At 43.6% G+C, this 19,113-nt stretch overlaps 1 protein-coding gene across 5 annotated transcripts in view; it reads right to left on the reverse strand.

The window, feature by feature from the left end:
- The window catches only part of Neur (E3 ubiquitin-protein ligase neur), a 132,455-nt gene that overhangs the window by 13,444 nt on the left and 99,898 nt on the right, over positions 1–19,113 (reverse strand). The window contains exon 1 of one of the 5 annotated variants that reach the window (XM_078177294.1): positions 15,946–16,139. The exons of 3 other annotated variants lie outside the window; for them this stretch is intronic. In XM_078177294.1, the coding sequence (XP_078033420.1) occupies positions 15,946–15,961 (16 nt within the window). In that variant the 5' untranslated portion in view covers positions 15,962–16,139. Of the gene's footprint in view, positions 1–15,437; positions 15,741–15,945; positions 16,140–19,113 lie in introns of those variants that run through there. One more of the 5 variants, XM_078177291.1, reaches the window with a different exon arrangement.

Here is a 19,113-nt window from a genome sequence, read left to right on the forward strand (position 1 = left end):
TTGGTCTATCGAGCTAGATAACTACATTTGAAGCTTTACACCGTTTTAACCCTTTGCACTCGAGCGGCGACTCTGCGGTGCCATGAAAATTGTTGCAGCACGTTCGAAAATTATTTGTACAGATATCGCCAGAGCTTAGATTTAAAAAATTGTGAAAAGTGTAAGTTTTATACGAGTCGATGGACTCAATTTCATTCGAATGGAATGGATCTTGTTACACAAAATGGAAATACCATAAGCAGGAAAATTATTTTAGATTTCCAGTTGAAATGGTTTCGAGTACAAAGGGTTAACTTCTACGTGCATTATTTTACAATTGAATTGACGAGTCGTCATCTCCAAAAGTTCATAAGACCTGCATAATGTAGATAACGAAAGTTGCATGTTTCTACACTAAGCGAGTACTTGTTCGGTACTCTTAGATTTTGACGATGATTTTCAAATTCGGTTTCTCGATTCATTTTTGTTACAAGTGCATAAATCCCGCAGTTCGACAATGCATGTTAAACATGCGTAATTGCTATAAATAAACATGCATAAATAAAAATTTAAGGTAATGACATGTGTTAATGAATATCTATTGTGCAATATATCCAGACTCCCTCCTACGTTTTTTAGTTTCGTTTCGTTGCGCAATTTTTACGCGGAACGCATCGTTTCTGCGGTCATTTTTTCGGAAATCTCACCAGAGTGGAATTATTTCTAAATGTCGCTTAGTTTATTTACAAAATAAATTCCATGCAAATTCCAGGTTCTCCACAGAAGTCCCCTGACAATGGGCGCAACAGGTTAGAACCGCTTTCTTCTAATTGCCGCGGAAAATTCTTCCGCGGAACAGCAATAACGAACAGTACTTCTCTATCAGTTGGATCGCGGTGAAAAAGAACCAGTTCCACAAACCACGCGATAAACTTTCCTACAGTTATGGAAGACCGACTCCTCTTCCTGTTTCCGGTCTAATCCCTGATAGATGATCAAGAGAGGTTGGTCACCGCGAAGGAGCGAACGCGTGAGAAAGAAACGTCCGGGAGCATTTTCATTCGAGCCGCGATTAATCCGCTAACGAACCGAAACCGCGTTTGGCTCCGCGAGACGGGCGACCGGCCGCGCGGCTGCAGTCACGATCCACGGATCGCTGGGCAAAAATCACCGGCGGACGGATAGGTTTCTCACGGTCCGGCTATGGCGCGTATTACGAACCAGTCGTCCGCGATTGTAATTTTTAATCCATCCGTCACCCTGACCGAGCGATTTCGTTTTTTCGCGCTGGCATACCGTTAGCGCCACGTTCCCCGGACTCGGAGTGCCTCGGAGTGACTCGGGTGGGGGGGAACTCCGAGGTACTCGAAAACGGACTTCGAAGGGATTGTAATAACCGCGCGGAACGATCGCGTGTACTCCGCGGACCGCGTCGAACCTCTTCCGTTTTTTTCCCCGGCGACCAACGCGCCTTTGTGGGATAGATCGAATATCGGTCAGTTCGATGGGAAACGCCGATCTTTTTGTTTCCACCGTTCTTCTCGAACTTCCGCGGCCCTTTCTTCGACCGATTACCGCTGTTTCCAAGGTCCTTTCTCGAGTTCCCTGGATTTTGTTTACGACTGCGTGTACGCATCCCGTTCGAATTTCCCATCTTGCGCAAGTATATAATTTGGCGGCCGTACAGATTTTTCTCACGTTCGAATCTTAGTCTGATTAACCACTTAACCGCGAAGATATATATTGAAGATGGATTTTGATTGCTTTATACGAATTTTGATCTAAATCGTAGGAGAAGTATTTTTGTTATAAAATGTAAAAATCGCGATTTTCTTAGGACGTGTATACTCGTCGTACACAGCTAAGAGGTTAAAGCTGCCGCATTCTTTTTTTAACGGCGTTTAGCCCTTTCGACGTCGACAAAAATGTATATCGAAAGAAATATACGCTTTTCGAGCTATTTTTACTACAACCGTAAGAATGCCATTAAGATTATAATGCAAGAATTACGAAATGATAAGAAATGGTATGATCGAGAAATCCAGAAATACGGATTAGCTTCCGGTTAACGAAGAATCCACCGTTGTCCCGGTCCCACGAGACTTAATTTCGTAGATCCTTATCTGTTTGTGTCGTGTAAAGCAGACTACGGCGTACTGTTATTTTTAATTATACATACGATCGATCTCCTCTCTCTCTCTCTCTCTCCTCTCTGCGCACAGTTCTTGTTTTTTACGTTCGGAAATTTCGTTGCGTTTCCAGTAGGCCGTTTCCGGCGAACGACCATTCCGCAGCTGACTCACGGCCGTGCAATTTTTTTCTTGTTTGCTCGACCGAATCGACGGATTTACCAATGAAAATAAACTCGTTTTTTGCTCGGCAATTGCGTCACGAGGTTTGCGACTATTTCGCTCGTGAGTCAGGTGGACAGTGAGTGCGTGATCGGGACTTTCCATTAATGATAGATCAAGCCTGTCTTCGCGGAATTCGCGGCAATTCTCGCTAAATACCCTTTTCTATACTTGAACTTGACTAATTGCATTCTATTATGATAGTAATAAAAACTGTGCACGGTAATCTCGTTGTCACTTATTTTGTAATAATCGTAAGAAGTTGAAAATAAGGTACAACGATATAATTAATTTCTATATTATAATGATAATAAAAACTGTGCAAGGTAATGTCGCAATCATTTATCTTTTAATCATTGTAAGAAGATGAAAATAAGGTATAACGATTTAAATAATTTTTGCTGACGTCACCACTGTTTTGTACTTCATCTGTTAATTATCGTCATATTATTGTCACTCAACTATATTCACCAGTCTCACAAAAACATATTTTCTGTTCCTCCGAATACAGCAGCAATTTATTTGATTTATTTTCCGAAGACTGAGCATAATTCAAAATGTTTAAAACTTCACAATAAGAAGAAAGTTCACAACTACAGCTATAATTAGTATAAATCGTAAATAATAAAAAATGGTATTTTTAACGTGCGCTTTTTTTCGTGCATGCATTAACCCTTTTTCTTTCGCTATCTTTACGCCAGCCTACTTGAACCACTGACTTGAATTCTGACACTTAATATACCCATTTGTCACGAATTTATAGTAAATGATAATAACGTAATATTATTGATAAATGAAAAATGGAAATTGAAATTGTGGAAGCTGGATGCGCGCTATTGTCGTCAATCGCGGAAAGCGCGGCTGACGGAATCGTGCGCCGATTCCCGTCCGCGTAATGCGCCGCGTCGCGGAGATGATTTTCCGTCGAGGAACCACCCCCGTCGCCGGCAGATGGCAATCGCGAGGGGTAAATGGAATCACGGTTCGTTTGACGGGACAACGAACGAGAACGGCGCAACGGTACACATCGGAAGATTCCCACGGTGAATCGCGCGGCATTATGAACCGCGCCGAGGAAACCGCGTCAAGGAAATGCGCGCCACGGCGTGGATAATCGCCAGGACTTCCAAGGATGACGCGACTTCGTCCCCGGCACCATGCTGCTACCTGATTGCAAATTGAATTGTTCGAATTCAATATATCCGACTGATCTGACGATCTTCGCTATCTATTCGGATTCTCTCCGCTGTATTTCGAAAAGTAGATAGCTATTGTGGCCTAGTTAACCCTTTGCACTCGAGCGGTGACTCTGAGACACCACTAAAATTGTTATATAACGTTCCAAGAAGATCATTTTTATACCTTCTCATCAAAGTTTCAATTTAGAAACAATGTTAAATAGTGAAACTATCATAAGAATAAATTTCATATGCTTAAAAGTGCACGTTGTTGCATAAAATAAAAATACTACAAGCCAGAAAAGTTATTCTACACGGTTAAAATTGTTTCGAGTGCAAAGGGTTAACACTCGACGAAATCGATTAACCCTTTTAATGTCAAACAACAACGCATCGTTGTTGGCTAAAATTAAAAAAAGATATTCTCCTAATATTTTAAATATATAAAACAGCTTCTATTTCTTAACCCTTTGCACTCGTAGCCATTTGAACTGAAATTCTAAAATAACTTAACCAACATATAGCATTTCCATTTTATACGACAAAATGTATTTCGTGCATATAAAATTGAATCTTTTAACTCATGCGACAACAGTTTTACTTTTAGTAATTCTTGAAATCTAAGTTTTCATAATATGAAAATTATTTAGAAGCGTCTGTAATAATTTAATTGGCGCCTCACTCGAGTGCGAAGGGTTAATTTATGCTCATTCTTGAATTTTCTAATTGTCAGGTGCTGCGACATTTTTATCATTTTTTTCTGAATTATTTGTAATATAAAATGAATGACACGACATACAAAGTTTTCGTTGTTTAACGCACGAGGAAGCGAAGCAGTAGTCGAAATCGGGGAATCGTAAATCGTGTCGAAATTGGATCATCGATCAGCTGTGGGCCCACTCGAAGAAGCCGCTTTGACGATCGCGGCGAGGTCGCGCGATCGATCATCGGCGTATCTGCCCTCTCGACCTCGGCTCTATCGATCCCCGATGATCGACGCGGGAACGCGAACACCGTTAATAAGCATTACACACGCCTATCACGCGATTAATGTATCGCTTTATAAACGGCCGGAGTATTTTTATGTGTGATCGATTTATGAAAAAAGAAATCCCGAGCCGCGAGATTGCGCGCGATTAATTGCTAGGGATTGCGGTCAGACCGTGTTACAAACCGAAACCGCCGCCGCCGCCGCGGTTTCTGTCGCGATAAGTGTTTGTTAAAAAGAAAGCGTACGTATCGCGTTGTGGCAAATAGATTTATCCTCGCCGAGTTATCTGTTGTTTCTCTGATAATACTACTATGGAGTTTCTGTGCGTTCGCATCTCTGTGTAAACTATTCCGAAAATTGAACACTTTGACCGCCATGGCAACCACGTCGAAAATTTCACGAAATTAATTTTGTTTAATTAAATGGAAATTGAGAAGTTAAAATAAAACAGATTAACGTACGAATTAGCTCTTTGTACTCGAGAGACGCCACTAAAAATTGCTATTTCTCAAAATAATATGTGATAGTACCAGACTCGTTTATATTTAGAGATTGATAAAATAACAAGTATCGTACTCGCCAATAAACACAATTTCACACGGACAAATCGCAATAAATCATATGAAATAGAAATACCGGAGATCAGAAAATATGTTTAGAATACAATGAAAATAGCTTCGAGTGCAAAGAGTTAATTTTTAAACCTGTGAAAACATTATTGTTACGGAGGATAAACTGTTAAAGTATCGCTAAAAAAAATTGAAAAAAATTGCACGAAGGTTGAAATAGAATAATCGGAAGCCCGAATGATCGGGTTCCATAGACGTCGTGCGAAATACGAGGTCGTCGACCTGTTGAACGATCCTAGTCCCGGTAAAATATTCACGAATCTGTTCACGGTTCGATTCCGCGATTCATCACGGATCCGTAAATGACATAATTCGCGATGAATCGCAGGTACTCTACGCGGATCCACGCGAACCACGGTGGGTAACACGGGCACGCCACCGGTAAACACGTCGAATCATCGTGATTACACCCTTCGCGCCGGATTTTCTCGGCTGATCCGCACGAGCATCATCGTCGGGCTTTGCATCGTGACCCTGAAAAAACTATCGTTCCCCCGCGGGGCCCTTCACAATAAAAACAATTTTTCCTCGGCCGCCCGCTCCTCCCCCCTTCACCCCCTTTTCGACGAACGTGCTCGCTCTTGGATGAAATTGAACTCGCGCGCCCCGGAAACCGGTTGCCGAGAATCAGCTTCGACACGCGCGCGCGCGCGCAACTTTTCTCGAACTTCGGAGCTTCGACGGCCGTGAACACGATATTTTCCATCCTCCTGACAATTAAGTATCCTTGTACGGTTCGGTAAAAGTGAAATTTCAAAGTGTTCCTAATAGTTGAATGGCTCGGAAGCCGATTAATTTAGGTCTGGCGACTTCAAAATCGAGATAAATACAGTAAAATAACTGTAAAAGATAATACTAATATTATTTAATTTTTCTTATTTTATTCTGTTTTTCACATTCCTTTTATTATATTTCCTTTTATTATTATCTTGCTTTAAAATCGAGATAAATACAGTAAAAAGTAATTGTAAAAGGTAATACTAATATTATTTAATTTTTCTTATTTTATTCTGTTTTTAACGCTCCTTTTCTTTTATTTCCTTTTATTATGATATTATGAAAGAATATGCACCAAACAAATTATAAATACAAAAAAAATAGGACACGTTCTATTTACGCATATGAACAGTTTGCCAATCGAAACTAGGGTAACGCTGAATAAAAATTGACGATGATGTTCTTGGCTGAGAAAAAAGACATTTAGCCGGTGAAAGTGAACAAGAAAGCATAACAAAGGCGCGGTTGTTGGCCTGTTCATTTACTGGACCGTAATTAATATGCGACGATAAAACGTGTGATAGGTGTGCATTACGATGATGCCCGAGTTCTTGCGTTTCACTGTGCTACTAGCGAAACTTCTATTAACCACCTGACAGTGCGTACCTCATACAACGTTACTATTCCTGCATGAACGTTATAATAAAAGCTTTAACGAGCACTCGAAAGTGCATCATCCATGAAGCATTGCTATATCCCTACGCCAATTAAAACTGTGCGCACTTTAAGGCATCTCTCACTAAAACATATACATAGTTCTACTGATATAAAAATTACTATATTTACGATATAGATACTGGAAGCTAGTATCAAATATATCGAATTTGATTGTTACCATTTAAATGATATTAGAGGAAGATCGAAACAATAACGAATGAAATAATGACCTAGCGATGGAATAACCTAGCGGACATTTTTATGGGGAATATTGAATTGTATCAAATCAGATGTTAACGCGATTATAAAACCTAAATCGATAAAGAACGTTCGCTGGGGCAAGTTTCCCAGTTCCTTCGGAGATAATATAAAAAAATAAATAAATAAAATCAACCGCAGAAAGTAAAAGTCGCGAACGTAAACCAATATTTCCGCAGCTTCCACTCGGGAACAATTAAAGCATAGCACGATAAAACTTTCAATTAAATCGTTCAGAGATCCTATTCGAGTTCGATAAAATTTCCGAGATCCTCGACGGTGGCGAGCATCGATTCCGTGTTTATACCCCAGAAGCCGAGACTCGGCCGTTTGCATATATTCATCGCGAAAGGCCGGGGAGGGGGGAAGGGAACGAGTTTTCAGCTCCGGCGATTTTCATTTCGGCTTCGCGTTTACGATTCCCGTTCCGTGCCGCTTCCTACGAAACAGCGAGAAGAACCGTCTCGTCTCCGCTCCGGTCCGCGTGGCGCGAGTCGTTTTAATCGCTCGCGGGTTGCCAGGCGGCAAAAGGCGGATCGATCGTGCACGTAAATCGCGACTCTCAATGAGAGCCACGCTAGTAATTGGTCTATGCCCGCGCCTATGTTGCCATTCGCCAGTTCATCTCGTGGGAAACTCGTGACACACATTTGCACGGAAGTGTACCTCGCCGGCAAGCGGCGGATCCTTGCATCTGACGCGTACAGCCGCGAGAAGATCCTACGATCTATCCACGGGATCGAGAAGCAGCCGCGCGCCACCCGACTACGCCTCGGTCCCCGACGCTTTATCCTTTATCTGCTTGTCTTCTAATTGCGACACTTTCCGCCGTGGTAACGAGCACGACGAACGTCCCCCGAACGCGTCGGCGACAGAGATTTTGTCTTCGCCCTCGAGGATCTACGGGATTTGAAGTTGACAAGCTGTTCGAATCCAAGAACAGCATCGGATGAAATAAATAACGAATTTTTGTCGAAGATCAACGTTGTATCTACGTTAAATGCAGGTGTTAATCTAGTTGTATATAAAAAGTTTGTTTACTAGTTTGTACTCGGTTTTCTTGTGCACGCCTGAAATCTACAATCTGGTGCCTCTTGCAGATCTCAGCCTCTGATAGAACAGAGCGAACTGTTTACATTAAAGAAGATCACGATTACAAAAATCGCTCGAGAAGTAAACCGCTCTCAGCCATTCATGCGACGGCTATTGATCCGGAACGGCTAAAAGATCCGACGAAAACCAGAGTTTCTCCGCACCTTTCTACCGGTCTAAAAACCACGACTCCGTCTCGAAAGTCCCCGAGGCGATTCGATAAACAATCGGGACATTTTTGCGGAGGTGTCGTCGAAAAAAGAAAAAACAGAGACGCTTTCTAATTTGCCTATGCAGCCACCGTGTTTGGACACGGGGAATGCCGGAATTATTTTCGGAATCCCGCGAATATTTCGAATAACCGCGGAGGGAGCAACGTGGGCGAAATTACACGCGCGGCGGAGAAGATTGCGCGAGTAGGCAGATCCATTAAAGAGTCCCCGCTAAAAAAAAAAAAAGAACCTAACAAGGCGAGGTTCGCGAACGAACGGCGCCGACGAAAACGATGTTTTCGACGGATTCGAGTAACGGAGACCGAGGAGAGCCGGCAACCTTCCGATTATCACCGAACGCGAAGTGAAAGTAATTTGTTGCACGGGGACCCGGGCTTCCTTCGAACAATGCGGGGCCGCCTCCGCGATGTGAACGCGATGTCCTTTGCACGATGTAAATAAACGGGGCCTTGACCGAGCTGTACACTGAGGATGTTCGATTACGATTCGACCCGGAGAAAATCGATTACTTTTCGTGAAAAGACCGATCCTTTTAGTTAAAGGATTCACTCTTTGAAAGAGCGATTCTTTCGTTGGCTAAAAGATCGATTATCCCGATGAAAAGATCCATCTTTTCACTCGATTCTTTGGTAATCGATTTGTCGCAGATTCGATTCTTGTAAATCGAAAATCGTTTTCTTGCTAAGAGAATGAATTGCCATTAGCGAAGGCGCCGATCAAATTGCTCTACTATGTAGAACATTGTGCTTTTTTTGTGTCGCAATATTGAATTATATAATATTTAAAGACTTGTTGCGTTAATACTTTATCGACCGGTGGTCCGGTCGTAAAAATTTTCGTTTCCATTTTGATTTTATTTATCTTACTAATCGCGAAAGGTATTTAATATTCAAATATTTATATAATAATATTGAAGCTTGTCGTACAATTGAACACATTTATCTCGATAATAGATAACCAAGGAAGGGTTACTATGGCAACCGATTTATAGGCTGCCGATCGATAAAGTGTTGAGAACGATTCTGTAGCGATTCTTCTAATATCGAATCTTCGAAGGTGAATCGAACATCTTTGCTCCCCGGACTCGCGCGACTCCCATGATCGGGCCTAAGGGACGGTCGAGCAGAAAATTGCGAATAGTTCGCAGATTGTGCTCGATTGGCGCATCCTTCTGGCGGGTTCGCCGAACCTCCCCGCCATCTGGTCAAAGAAAATTGGCTGATAGGAAAAACGTTCGTTAAACGCCACTTAGGCTCCATTGTTTATCGTCGGTGACCCTCTCTTCGGCGCACCGGTGCCTCTCTCGGACCCATTGAAAGGATCAATTCAATCAGCCAAGATTGAGTAATTAAACGCGATCGAAGCGGCAGACCGATTTGTGATTTATTGCGCGCGCGATCCCCGATGAAGTACCGCTAGGCAAAGGCCAAACACATTCCACGCTCAATTTCTCAAGCCCGGACACAGTCGTACGCCTCCTCTTTATTCTCAGGCCTCTTGGTTTTCGCGTGCTCCTACCTAGACCCCTAATTGCTCGAAACCGCGGTGTCTCTTTGGTCGAGACCTACGCTATTCGAGGCTTCGGCTGAACCTTCGTCGGCTAGGCGACCCGGCACTTGTTTCTGGGGAACATCCCGTGATCAACTGTTGTCTTCGAACACAGGTTTTCTTGTTGGGTACTGCACTCTTATGTAAACCTTCGGACTTGCTTAAGTCGATGTGCTAGTTACAGTTATTACCCACCATCAGAAACACTCGTAGTTTTCTTTCTTGGAGACTCTTAGGAAATTTGTATCGTGGAGAACCGATTTTCTCTTGGACCATAAGTATATTTCCCATGGTCAAAGTTACGTATTGATGATATAAATTCATTTCATTGCATTTTATCTTGTATTTTCGTGAACTGAAACGATCGACACGTTTCTTTCTGCCTTTTTCTTCTTTTTTTAAGGAATAATCATATATTTCATACGTCATTCGTTTATATATTGACTCCTATACATAAATAGTGTTACAGTTACGAGACACAGCGCCTAACACGTTGTACCATTGCTATAAGATCAGTAAGGGACAAATAGCTTGCAGATGCCAGATTCGAAATGATCGCAGAAATGAAGAAACGCGTGCGTGGCTCTACGTAGACCTCTATCATCCAGTGTATCCTCTCATCGACCGCTACGCAAATAATCGAAGTTGGCTACCAGAAGCTGCAAGAAGCTCGAGGAGCCGAAGGTCCGCGCGGGTTAAACGCCTCGAGAGATAATGAGATTTTTCCGACGGCGGCAGCTGTTGGACGGGTGTTCGCCGATCCCGGTTCTCGGAATTTCGTGTTAATCGAATGTTATACTCGGACACAGCGGCGAAAGATAGAACGAGAGAGAGAGAGAGGTATAGCCTAGGGTCGCGTGCTGTCGAGGATGCGCCGCTTTCAACGAGGCGGGCGTCGCGACCCGGTCGGATCAAGCACTCCAGGTACTGTTAAGCAGCACTGCCACGCCGAAGGAAGTTCCAGTAATGTTCCACCGGGCCCTGGCTGGTGTGTTCGGTGTGCACAGGTACGCGCGCCGTACACACAGAGCCAGGAGGGGCCTTGTTCCCACGCCCGACGCCGTGATCTTTGCCGAGCTACTTAGTCCTCTAGCAGAAGGAGCATCTCCCTCTCTCGCTCTTTCGCCGCCGTCCGTCTCCTTTCCTCGAATCCCCGTCCTCTATCCGTCTCTATTCCTGACTCACCTTTCGGTGAGCCTCGCTCCGACCAGCGGGGGCCTCTCTCCGAGCTACTCTCCTGTCGCTATCCTGAAACCGGAGGATACCTCTTTCTTGCTCCTCGACGACTATGTGGGTTACGTAAGGTGGCAATGCGCGAGCCTCGCGGCACGTTCGAGTAATAATAACGCGTACGAGGAGCAGCGAACCGGTGAACGGGAATAGAAGCACGGGGAACACAAGAGAGAATGACGTGAAAGACGGGGAGAGAGAGAGAGAAAGAGAGAGAGGATGAAGCGAGAGAGACCGATGGGGGAGATTTTGAAGAGCAGGAAGTCTGGTTTCAACCCTTCTGGCGGTGTCGTTACGAAGGGAGGGGGGGGGGGGGGCGCCGCAGAAATAGCAGGGTTTTAGTCGTTATCTCGGGTATTTTTAGAACGAAGAACCCGCTGACTGACGTTGATCGCGTATTAAAAAACGTTTGGAGCCGGCGGGACCGTCGGGGTTTCAATGCAAAACTGGGTAACGCCCGTGTTACCGGCTGGAAACGGTCCAAACTGAAACTGAACGTTCGAGAAAGGGAACTGCAAATGCTAATTTGTTGGTACCCCCCGAACCCGAGGTACCGGGGAATTAACTATTTGCCAAACTGACGGGACGATAGAACCTGCAGCAACAGTCACGAACTTTCATTTGTGTATTCAACGCGACAGCCGTTTGGGAATTCGTTCACTCCTTTTGTTGGTAGAAGCTTGTTGATGCAGCTTCTCTGCTATCCGGCGTCAAATTAGAGAGTGGACAGAGATCGAAGATGGTTAAATTAATCGATACACGTATCAAAATTTAGGCAACAAAGATTCCACGAAATCGAAGCAATTTACTCTATAGTCAAAATCTTTCGTGCGAGTATATCAAAGTTTACGTAACTCGGAATTAGGAAGAATCAATTGTTGATTGTAAATTAACAAGAAATTAACAAATTCAAACGGACTGAATCCTTTCTGACGCGTCAACGAGATGTAACTTCGATATGCGACTTCGAATTTACTCAAACTTTTACTTCGAGTTCCATCGAATTGTGCTCAGACGTCACAATCATCACCGATTCTATCATACGCGGATGCAAACGGGTTAACCGTACAAAATTACTATTTCGCTGGCTACCGAAGTTCCCGAAGAGAAGACGGAGCGAAGTCGCGCGCGGCCAGAAGCCAATCTTCCTCGAGCAAATCGGCCGTGGCTGCGGAGACTTGAACGCGCGCTAAGCGATGATCTTGCGGCGCGGTATCGGCGGGATCAGCAGCGGAAGATAGGAAGAGACGGTGAACATCTCCCGGGAGGATGCACACGCGGTTGCGGTAATTAGAGTGAGACGGTGGACGGTCCGTCGAAGAGAGACGGACGCGCATCTTGCGTGCACGTGATGCACAATCATAAACAATCGGCGTATTAAGGCAGCCTCCACACGCGAATGCAAATAGAAGCGGAATGATTAGGAGCGGGGAAGGGGGGGTCTGCGAACCTGACGGAATCGCAGGAATGCCGGGAAAATCGATACCGCCTCCGATGAATGTAATCTGGAATCGCGGAACGGTGAAACTGCCTCGCTGATAACGGGTCATTAGGTTTCCACGGTCAAAGATGATTTTATCGATACCGATGTGCTTCTACCATCTACGAAATAACAGATCGAGCAGAACACTCCGCTTCGAACCCTTCGGGCCAGGCACCGTTCCCCGTCGGCCGCCGTCGGGCCGATTCTAAAGCGAAAGAGAAACTTGTCGGAGCAACGACGCTGTTAATTATTTAATACAGTTATCCCGGCGATATCGGGATGCTGATCAGCGCGGAATGGAAATTGCTCGCGAATTTCATTTCTATTCCGCGAACGTTGCTAACCCACCTCCGGCGTAATGCCGTGCCGGAAGAACCATCGACCATAAAACTTCAACATCAGCTTGCCCCAGTTTTCGGTGGAACATTCGATGAACAGAAATCGAGTCCACGAGTAATTATTCGTTCGCGAGTCGCTAATTCCTTTAATTCCACTGGTCTGCGTGATTTTCTAAATTCCACAGATCAAATGGTTACATTTTCTAAACATGTAACACGATTTTGATGAAATTTCTGATTTCTTTTTAAGTTCTTGTTTCAATTTTCACGTCCTTTTCAATCTAATTTTTAAAATGCATCTCGTTAGAGAATTAATTATAATAAAATTAGACTATAGTAAAAATTAGGACCGATGTAGCAGTCAACGTGTTAACAACACGAGTATGTTGATAATATTGTTTCATGATTTTTGAAATCATGATATGTTATTCAGTTGCTCGAAATTCGAAGAGAATATTTAAATTTTCAGCCCCTCTTTCGCCCCAAAGCGGCTGAAATTTCGAAGTACGGAGCGCCGAGCCACCCCGCGACCAAAACGCAACAAATGTTCGCACAGTGGAGCGTTTCCCGATCGGGGACCTTGAGCCGACGTCCACCCCCTCAGGGCGAGGCAACCCTAGAAGAGTAGCCCAGGAAGCGACAAGTGCATATTCCCATCGCGACACTTTTAATGCGGCCACCACCGCTGGCCAAGGAACAATCGGATTAACGAAGTTAAACGGTAGGGTGGCGCGGAGACGGAGGCGGACCCCGCTCTGTCCACCCTCTGTTTCGAATCGAACCGCCGCGCATCTGTCGCGTTTCGCACGTGGAGGATCGCGGAGGTGGCGCGGGGGCGCTTGATCCGAGTGAAAGAAAACAAGAGGAGGCTTTGCGGCCTGTCGGGAAGATTAACTACCCCGCGACGCGACCATAAGGGTCTTCTCGTGATCGGTAAACAACGGTGACACGTGGTTTTTCGTTCGTCCCGGGCTTATCAGCGGAGGACCGTGCTGCGCTCGATTAGGGCAGTCGGTTTACTTTCATCTTTAAAGGCTTTTGCTATCTTGAAGCCGAGATTTAGATTTTAAAATTGATAACTTTGTCTTGCATCACTGTAGCAGTTTCGAGTTTGTTAAGTTGTTGATTTAAAAAAATCTAAAAAGTTTTCTACTTTTGATAGATGATCGCAAAATTTATAGTAAAGTGAACTTCAGCTTTTATAAATCAACTCACGGTGTACAATTTTTGGAGCATATGAATATTTGGATACAAAGATTTTACGAAATGTTTGATAATAGATTATTGCTTTCAAGATAAACGCACTACTTTCATCATGATCTATTTGATCAGTATTATCGATAAAGATTATTTTTCTCTGAAAAGATAATATACCAAGATAATATTGCGAGAACAGGTGCCGATACCATTTTATTATGAAATTTTCCATTTTAATTGAACCTAACACATCGATTATTTTTTTAAATCCAGAATTACTATTGTAACTACATAATTTTACTGTGCAAGTATCTAGTGAACGGAAAATGGAGGCTCCTGATCTATTCGTTATCGGATAGACGTAAATTTCTATGAAAACTTTGTAAATCGGGCGTTGAGAAATCGTTTTTTCTAAATTCTGATGAATCATTTCAATTGCAATCGAATAGACAGGAAGGCGTGACACCGAACAAACAACACGTAATGTGTCGCGAACGATGACTCACGGGGCGCTTTAATGAAATTCCACTTCCTTGACGACAAAGAAACGCGTATCTCGTCTGTTGTCGCGAAGTGTCCGTGCCTTGTGCGTTAATTTCACTAACGACCCGGCCAACGGACACCGGTAACGGTCGTAGAACTATATGAAGAGATCTCAAAAATTACCTGTAGCTTTCTCTAATCAAAATTTTGTCCGAATAAAAACTTCGATGGAATACAAACGTCGATTAACAATTTTGTACCAGCTAATAAATTATTTTTAGCCTTATTTACTGTATCTTGACTTGCAAGTAATTATTATAAACTATTATTGTTACAAACATAGAGAATATTTATATCCTGAATATTTCAAAATATTTATATTCTGCATATTTCAGAATATTTATATTCAAATAAACATTTAGAATAATGTTGTAAAAAGTGAGAAAACTCAAACATTACGTTTACATATATACATTTGTAAAAGTTGCAACAACAAACTGCAATAAACTATGAAACATAATAAAATAACATTTTAGAATTACAACAAAAAATATAACACATATATGAATAACAGAAAACGTACTAACATATGATTGATAACTGTAACATATACTGATATAAACAAAACAATAAGTTAATTATGCAATCTCGATTACAGTTAATTATCGTAGAAGAGAATACCCGTATTGTATATATAACATGCACTAATTATGACAGCTGTTATCTCATTAAGGATGATGTAACATAACAATTAATTAACTAAAATTACGCAACGATAATCAAACTGGTTTCGAACCGCTAGGCAGTGGCGCGCACGCCCGAAGTTTGAATTTAAATCTCGACGCTGGGTCACGTGACGCCGAACCAACGGTCCGTGTATTTATAAACGGTCCGTTCGCGCGACACATGTGCAGCACGAGTATTAAAAGTGCCCTAAGATCTTAGCGGGAGGCCACCGCGGGTGAGAAAACCATAAAACAAAAAAGTTGGACGAATATATATTCAGTACTCACCGAAACCATTTCCCGCCAGCCTGAGGCGGGCCACTCTGGTGGCCCTATTGACGGTCAACGGTCTCCGCGGCCGTTGACAAGACAGAGACAAAGCCATTGATACACAATGGGCTCGAACCTACGCGTTACCGGAATTCAAAAGGGACCCGCGCGTAATACGAAGAAGAAACAACAACCGGGCCGAGCCGTTTCCCTTTCACGGACCTTCAAAGCCTCCGCAGGAATCAAGATTTTTGAGAAATCCGAAACAATCTTTCCGAAACCTCTCGAGCCGACGCTACTATATTATTTGAATCAGTCTCCGTATCGCCGTGCTTCTATATCAACTCTCTACTCAACGATCGTTAACTTGCTAACCTAAAAAACCATCTGAAAATTGAATTGCAAAATACAGAATTTCTCGTTACAGTTTTCCCAATTAACAGCGTCCCAAATAACTCGATTCAAACTCTTTTCTGTAACCGTACCTGCCTGAATATGTAATTTTTAGAATATTTAATCAACTTACGTGTTATCAACCTCATTCTCGAAATATCGATCCCGGTTTCCGACGGTTATATCGAAGTCTTCAATAGTCTGGCTCGAGATCTCGAAAAGGTGTTTTTCAAAGAGGAAGATGGCGCTGCGCCGCGGACGGAAGGAAGAAGGAAGTGGCACGCGACCGTCCCATAGCTGTCGCCGTTAATTTCTCAATCAGAGATTAATACGAAAACGCGAAGGCGAGAGAAGGACACACGCGGAGAGTCCGTGAAAAGGCGGGCAGCTTGAACCACGCCACTACAACGACTGGCTTCGTTGCAGAAGCAAACTCCCCATCTGCTGTGTTGTTCCGTAGCTGCCCCAACTCCCTGCTGTCATTACACGGCTGTGTATGTAAGAGCACGCCCTTGTCCGTGTACGTACGTGTGCCCGCTCTCGCCTCACAATACACGCGAAACCGTTTCGTGCGTGCCGGCAGACGGACGTTCTAACCTCTCCAAGCGGAAAGGTTGCGGTGAATTGGAACGCTGTATCTCGAAGAGGATATCTTACCTTGCGGACGAGTATCGGTTGATAAGCCGACGTGTTATCAATGTCCGAGGAATGGACGATCCCTTTTTTACGGGGTAACGCAATGTTACGAAACGATAAGCAAACTTTGGCACGAGCCAAGTTCGACAAGTAATTGTCGGCCGTTATCGCTGAAGGAAATGGACAAGGATGGTCTTGTAACAGATATGATAACTATTTCAGATCTTTTTGTTATCTTCGATTATATTAACGGTTTATCGAAAGCAAACGGATGGTTCTGTTGTTATGGCGCCACGTTTATTCGAATTTACACTGCTGTATCTGTTATTCGTAATTTTTTTCGGGAATTATTTCATTTAATTATTTTGCAGATGGCGTAACTGGCATACAATTTCAAAATGGATCTTGAAACCCTTTTTTAAATGCATTTTTTAATATTCTGGCAAGTTAAATCTTATCTTTCTCTACTTTTATTTTACTGTTATGGTAGTGTTGGTGAACCTAGTAAGAAGTTAGTTCAGAGGCTAAAACAGGTAGAATTCCCGACCCAAATCAAGACTTTTTGAAAACGATCTTGCCAGGCAATCGCAGGCGTAGATATTATGAGCCTCGTGTGCAAGTAAAGGCATGTATGTCGCAGCTGCAGCTGCCTGTAAGAGCGGAACACTGGGCTTTGGGGATGGCAACGGTTGCGCACCACCTGGCCTCAGGAAGCCCAGCACCGGGCCTCAGCATTGGCGTAGACTTTGCTCGAGACGAACGACCGGAAAAAAGGGAAGCGGAGGGAGGAGTACAATGGAGGCCGACTTTCGAAATGCTGGTACCCCTCCGAAACGGCCCCAAACCGACTGAAAATCGATAGATCGCCCTACCAAGTTCTACCTGGGTTTTTATGCTGACAAATCCTACCCCAATGTCTGGTCGTTTTTCGATACTAATTGCATAGCTATACGAAAACACAGGTAGTAGTACATACATGAAAGACTTTTGCAATATTTTTTTATTTTTACATGCCGTTTTTTACTGGCTGTTTAATTTTCCGAAAAGTATTTCGAATGGTTCGTTCCTAAATTGGGAACAGTTTTCTTGGGGCTTTACTGCCGTTATAATTAAGCTCTAGACCACATCTGTACGTGATTCGTCACTTCTTAAAAATTTCTTCCCCGAACCTCGAAGCGAGTTATTTCTGTACCATATGGGGACTACGAAAATTAAAATTGATGCTTGGTAGTTCGTCATTTAAAAAGCAATTGAAATTTCGTATATTCAACATTGACTTATTGTGCTTTTGTTAAACAGATCCTTTATTGGCCAATGTGAGGAAGAAGTTTGATGGATCGCATACGACCCATTATGCACGGTTTCCGAACAAATGAAGCAACACGCAAATTTTCTCGCTTTATGGGATGATCATTTTCCCGGGGCATAGCTACACTTGATCGCATTAATATCTACGAGTATAATAACTTAGGATAGGATTAGGGGTTGCGCGACCCCATGGATACTCCCTAACCGCTGCTACATGGGCGCATTAGTTCCATAGCTGTGGTCACGTTTACCCTCGAACTAGAAAATAGCGTAATGGCTCGTGAAATCTGCATACCACCCCTCTTAACCAATAACAAATTTTCAGTGGGACTAGAAAAGCAGCTCTAAAAGATTCTCTACAATAAAAAACATTGAAGCAAAATTAGTAGCTACCCTAGCGGTAATCAAGAATTGCGCTAGAAATACGGAGCCGTAGTTTCGAACCAGCGAAAACCGATTGAACCGCATCCCCTCTGAGAGAGCAAATGAGGTAGAATAAATCCGAGGGCATATTTTTCAAGACCGTATTCCCCTAAAGGAAAGAGGGTGCTGCCTGACCAGCGAATTAACGCATTAAGCCGACGCAGCGTCGCTCGCAGAGTTTCTATGGACTATACAGAGTTTCCGCAGCGAGCTACAACGGGAGGTGGAAACGCAACCTCTTGCCACCCCCATCAGCCCATGGGGTTTGCGCGTGGATATCGCAATAGAAGCTGTATCGATCCCGCCCCGACACGAGACCGGCTGTTGTCAGGGGGTTGATAACGATATGCAAGCTCTATAGACTACGCTGCTAAAAGCTACACGCAGAGGATGCACAGCTTTGAGCTTCCAATACTCTCCCGTGTGCAGGACACTCCTACGAGTTTGTCCTACCCGGTTTCCCCGTAGAGGAACAAGCACCGTTTTCTATGGGGATCGACATGAAAGAGACTGTTGGAGAAGAATCTTTAATGAGGGTTAATTACGTCGAAGCATCCTCCATCAGGCTATCGTGGACAGTTCTCGAGCAGTCAAAAGCCTTGAAATCAAGAAAATTAAGTTGCCGCTTTGAGGAAAACTTTGGAAATTTGATTCAGTTTGTCTTGCCCAGCTAGTAGAAGTGGCCGTTTGCGCTGATAAAGAGCCACTTGTGTGTGTGTCTGTTCTCTTGCGTTGGCAGTCGGCGTGGTATAGTCGAGGGAGGTTTTCAACAGGCGAAGAGGGAAATTAGTTTGGAAAAATGCGAAACGCTGAAGTGGCTCCTGGTGTCGGCGGATCGATAAGCGGACTTTGATAGCTTCCAGGCAGCTCTGTTGATTTATCTCGAGCACTTTCCATTAACGTTTGCCGGCTGATCGTCGAAAGGCTGGAAGGT

Source organism: Augochlora pura, chromosome 3 (genome assembly GCF_028453695.1).
Source record: "Augochlora pura isolate Apur16 chromosome 3, APUR_v2.2.1, whole genome shotgun sequence".
Lineage (NCBI taxonomy): Eukaryota > Metazoa > Arthropoda > Insecta > Hymenoptera > Halictidae > Augochlora > Augochlora pura.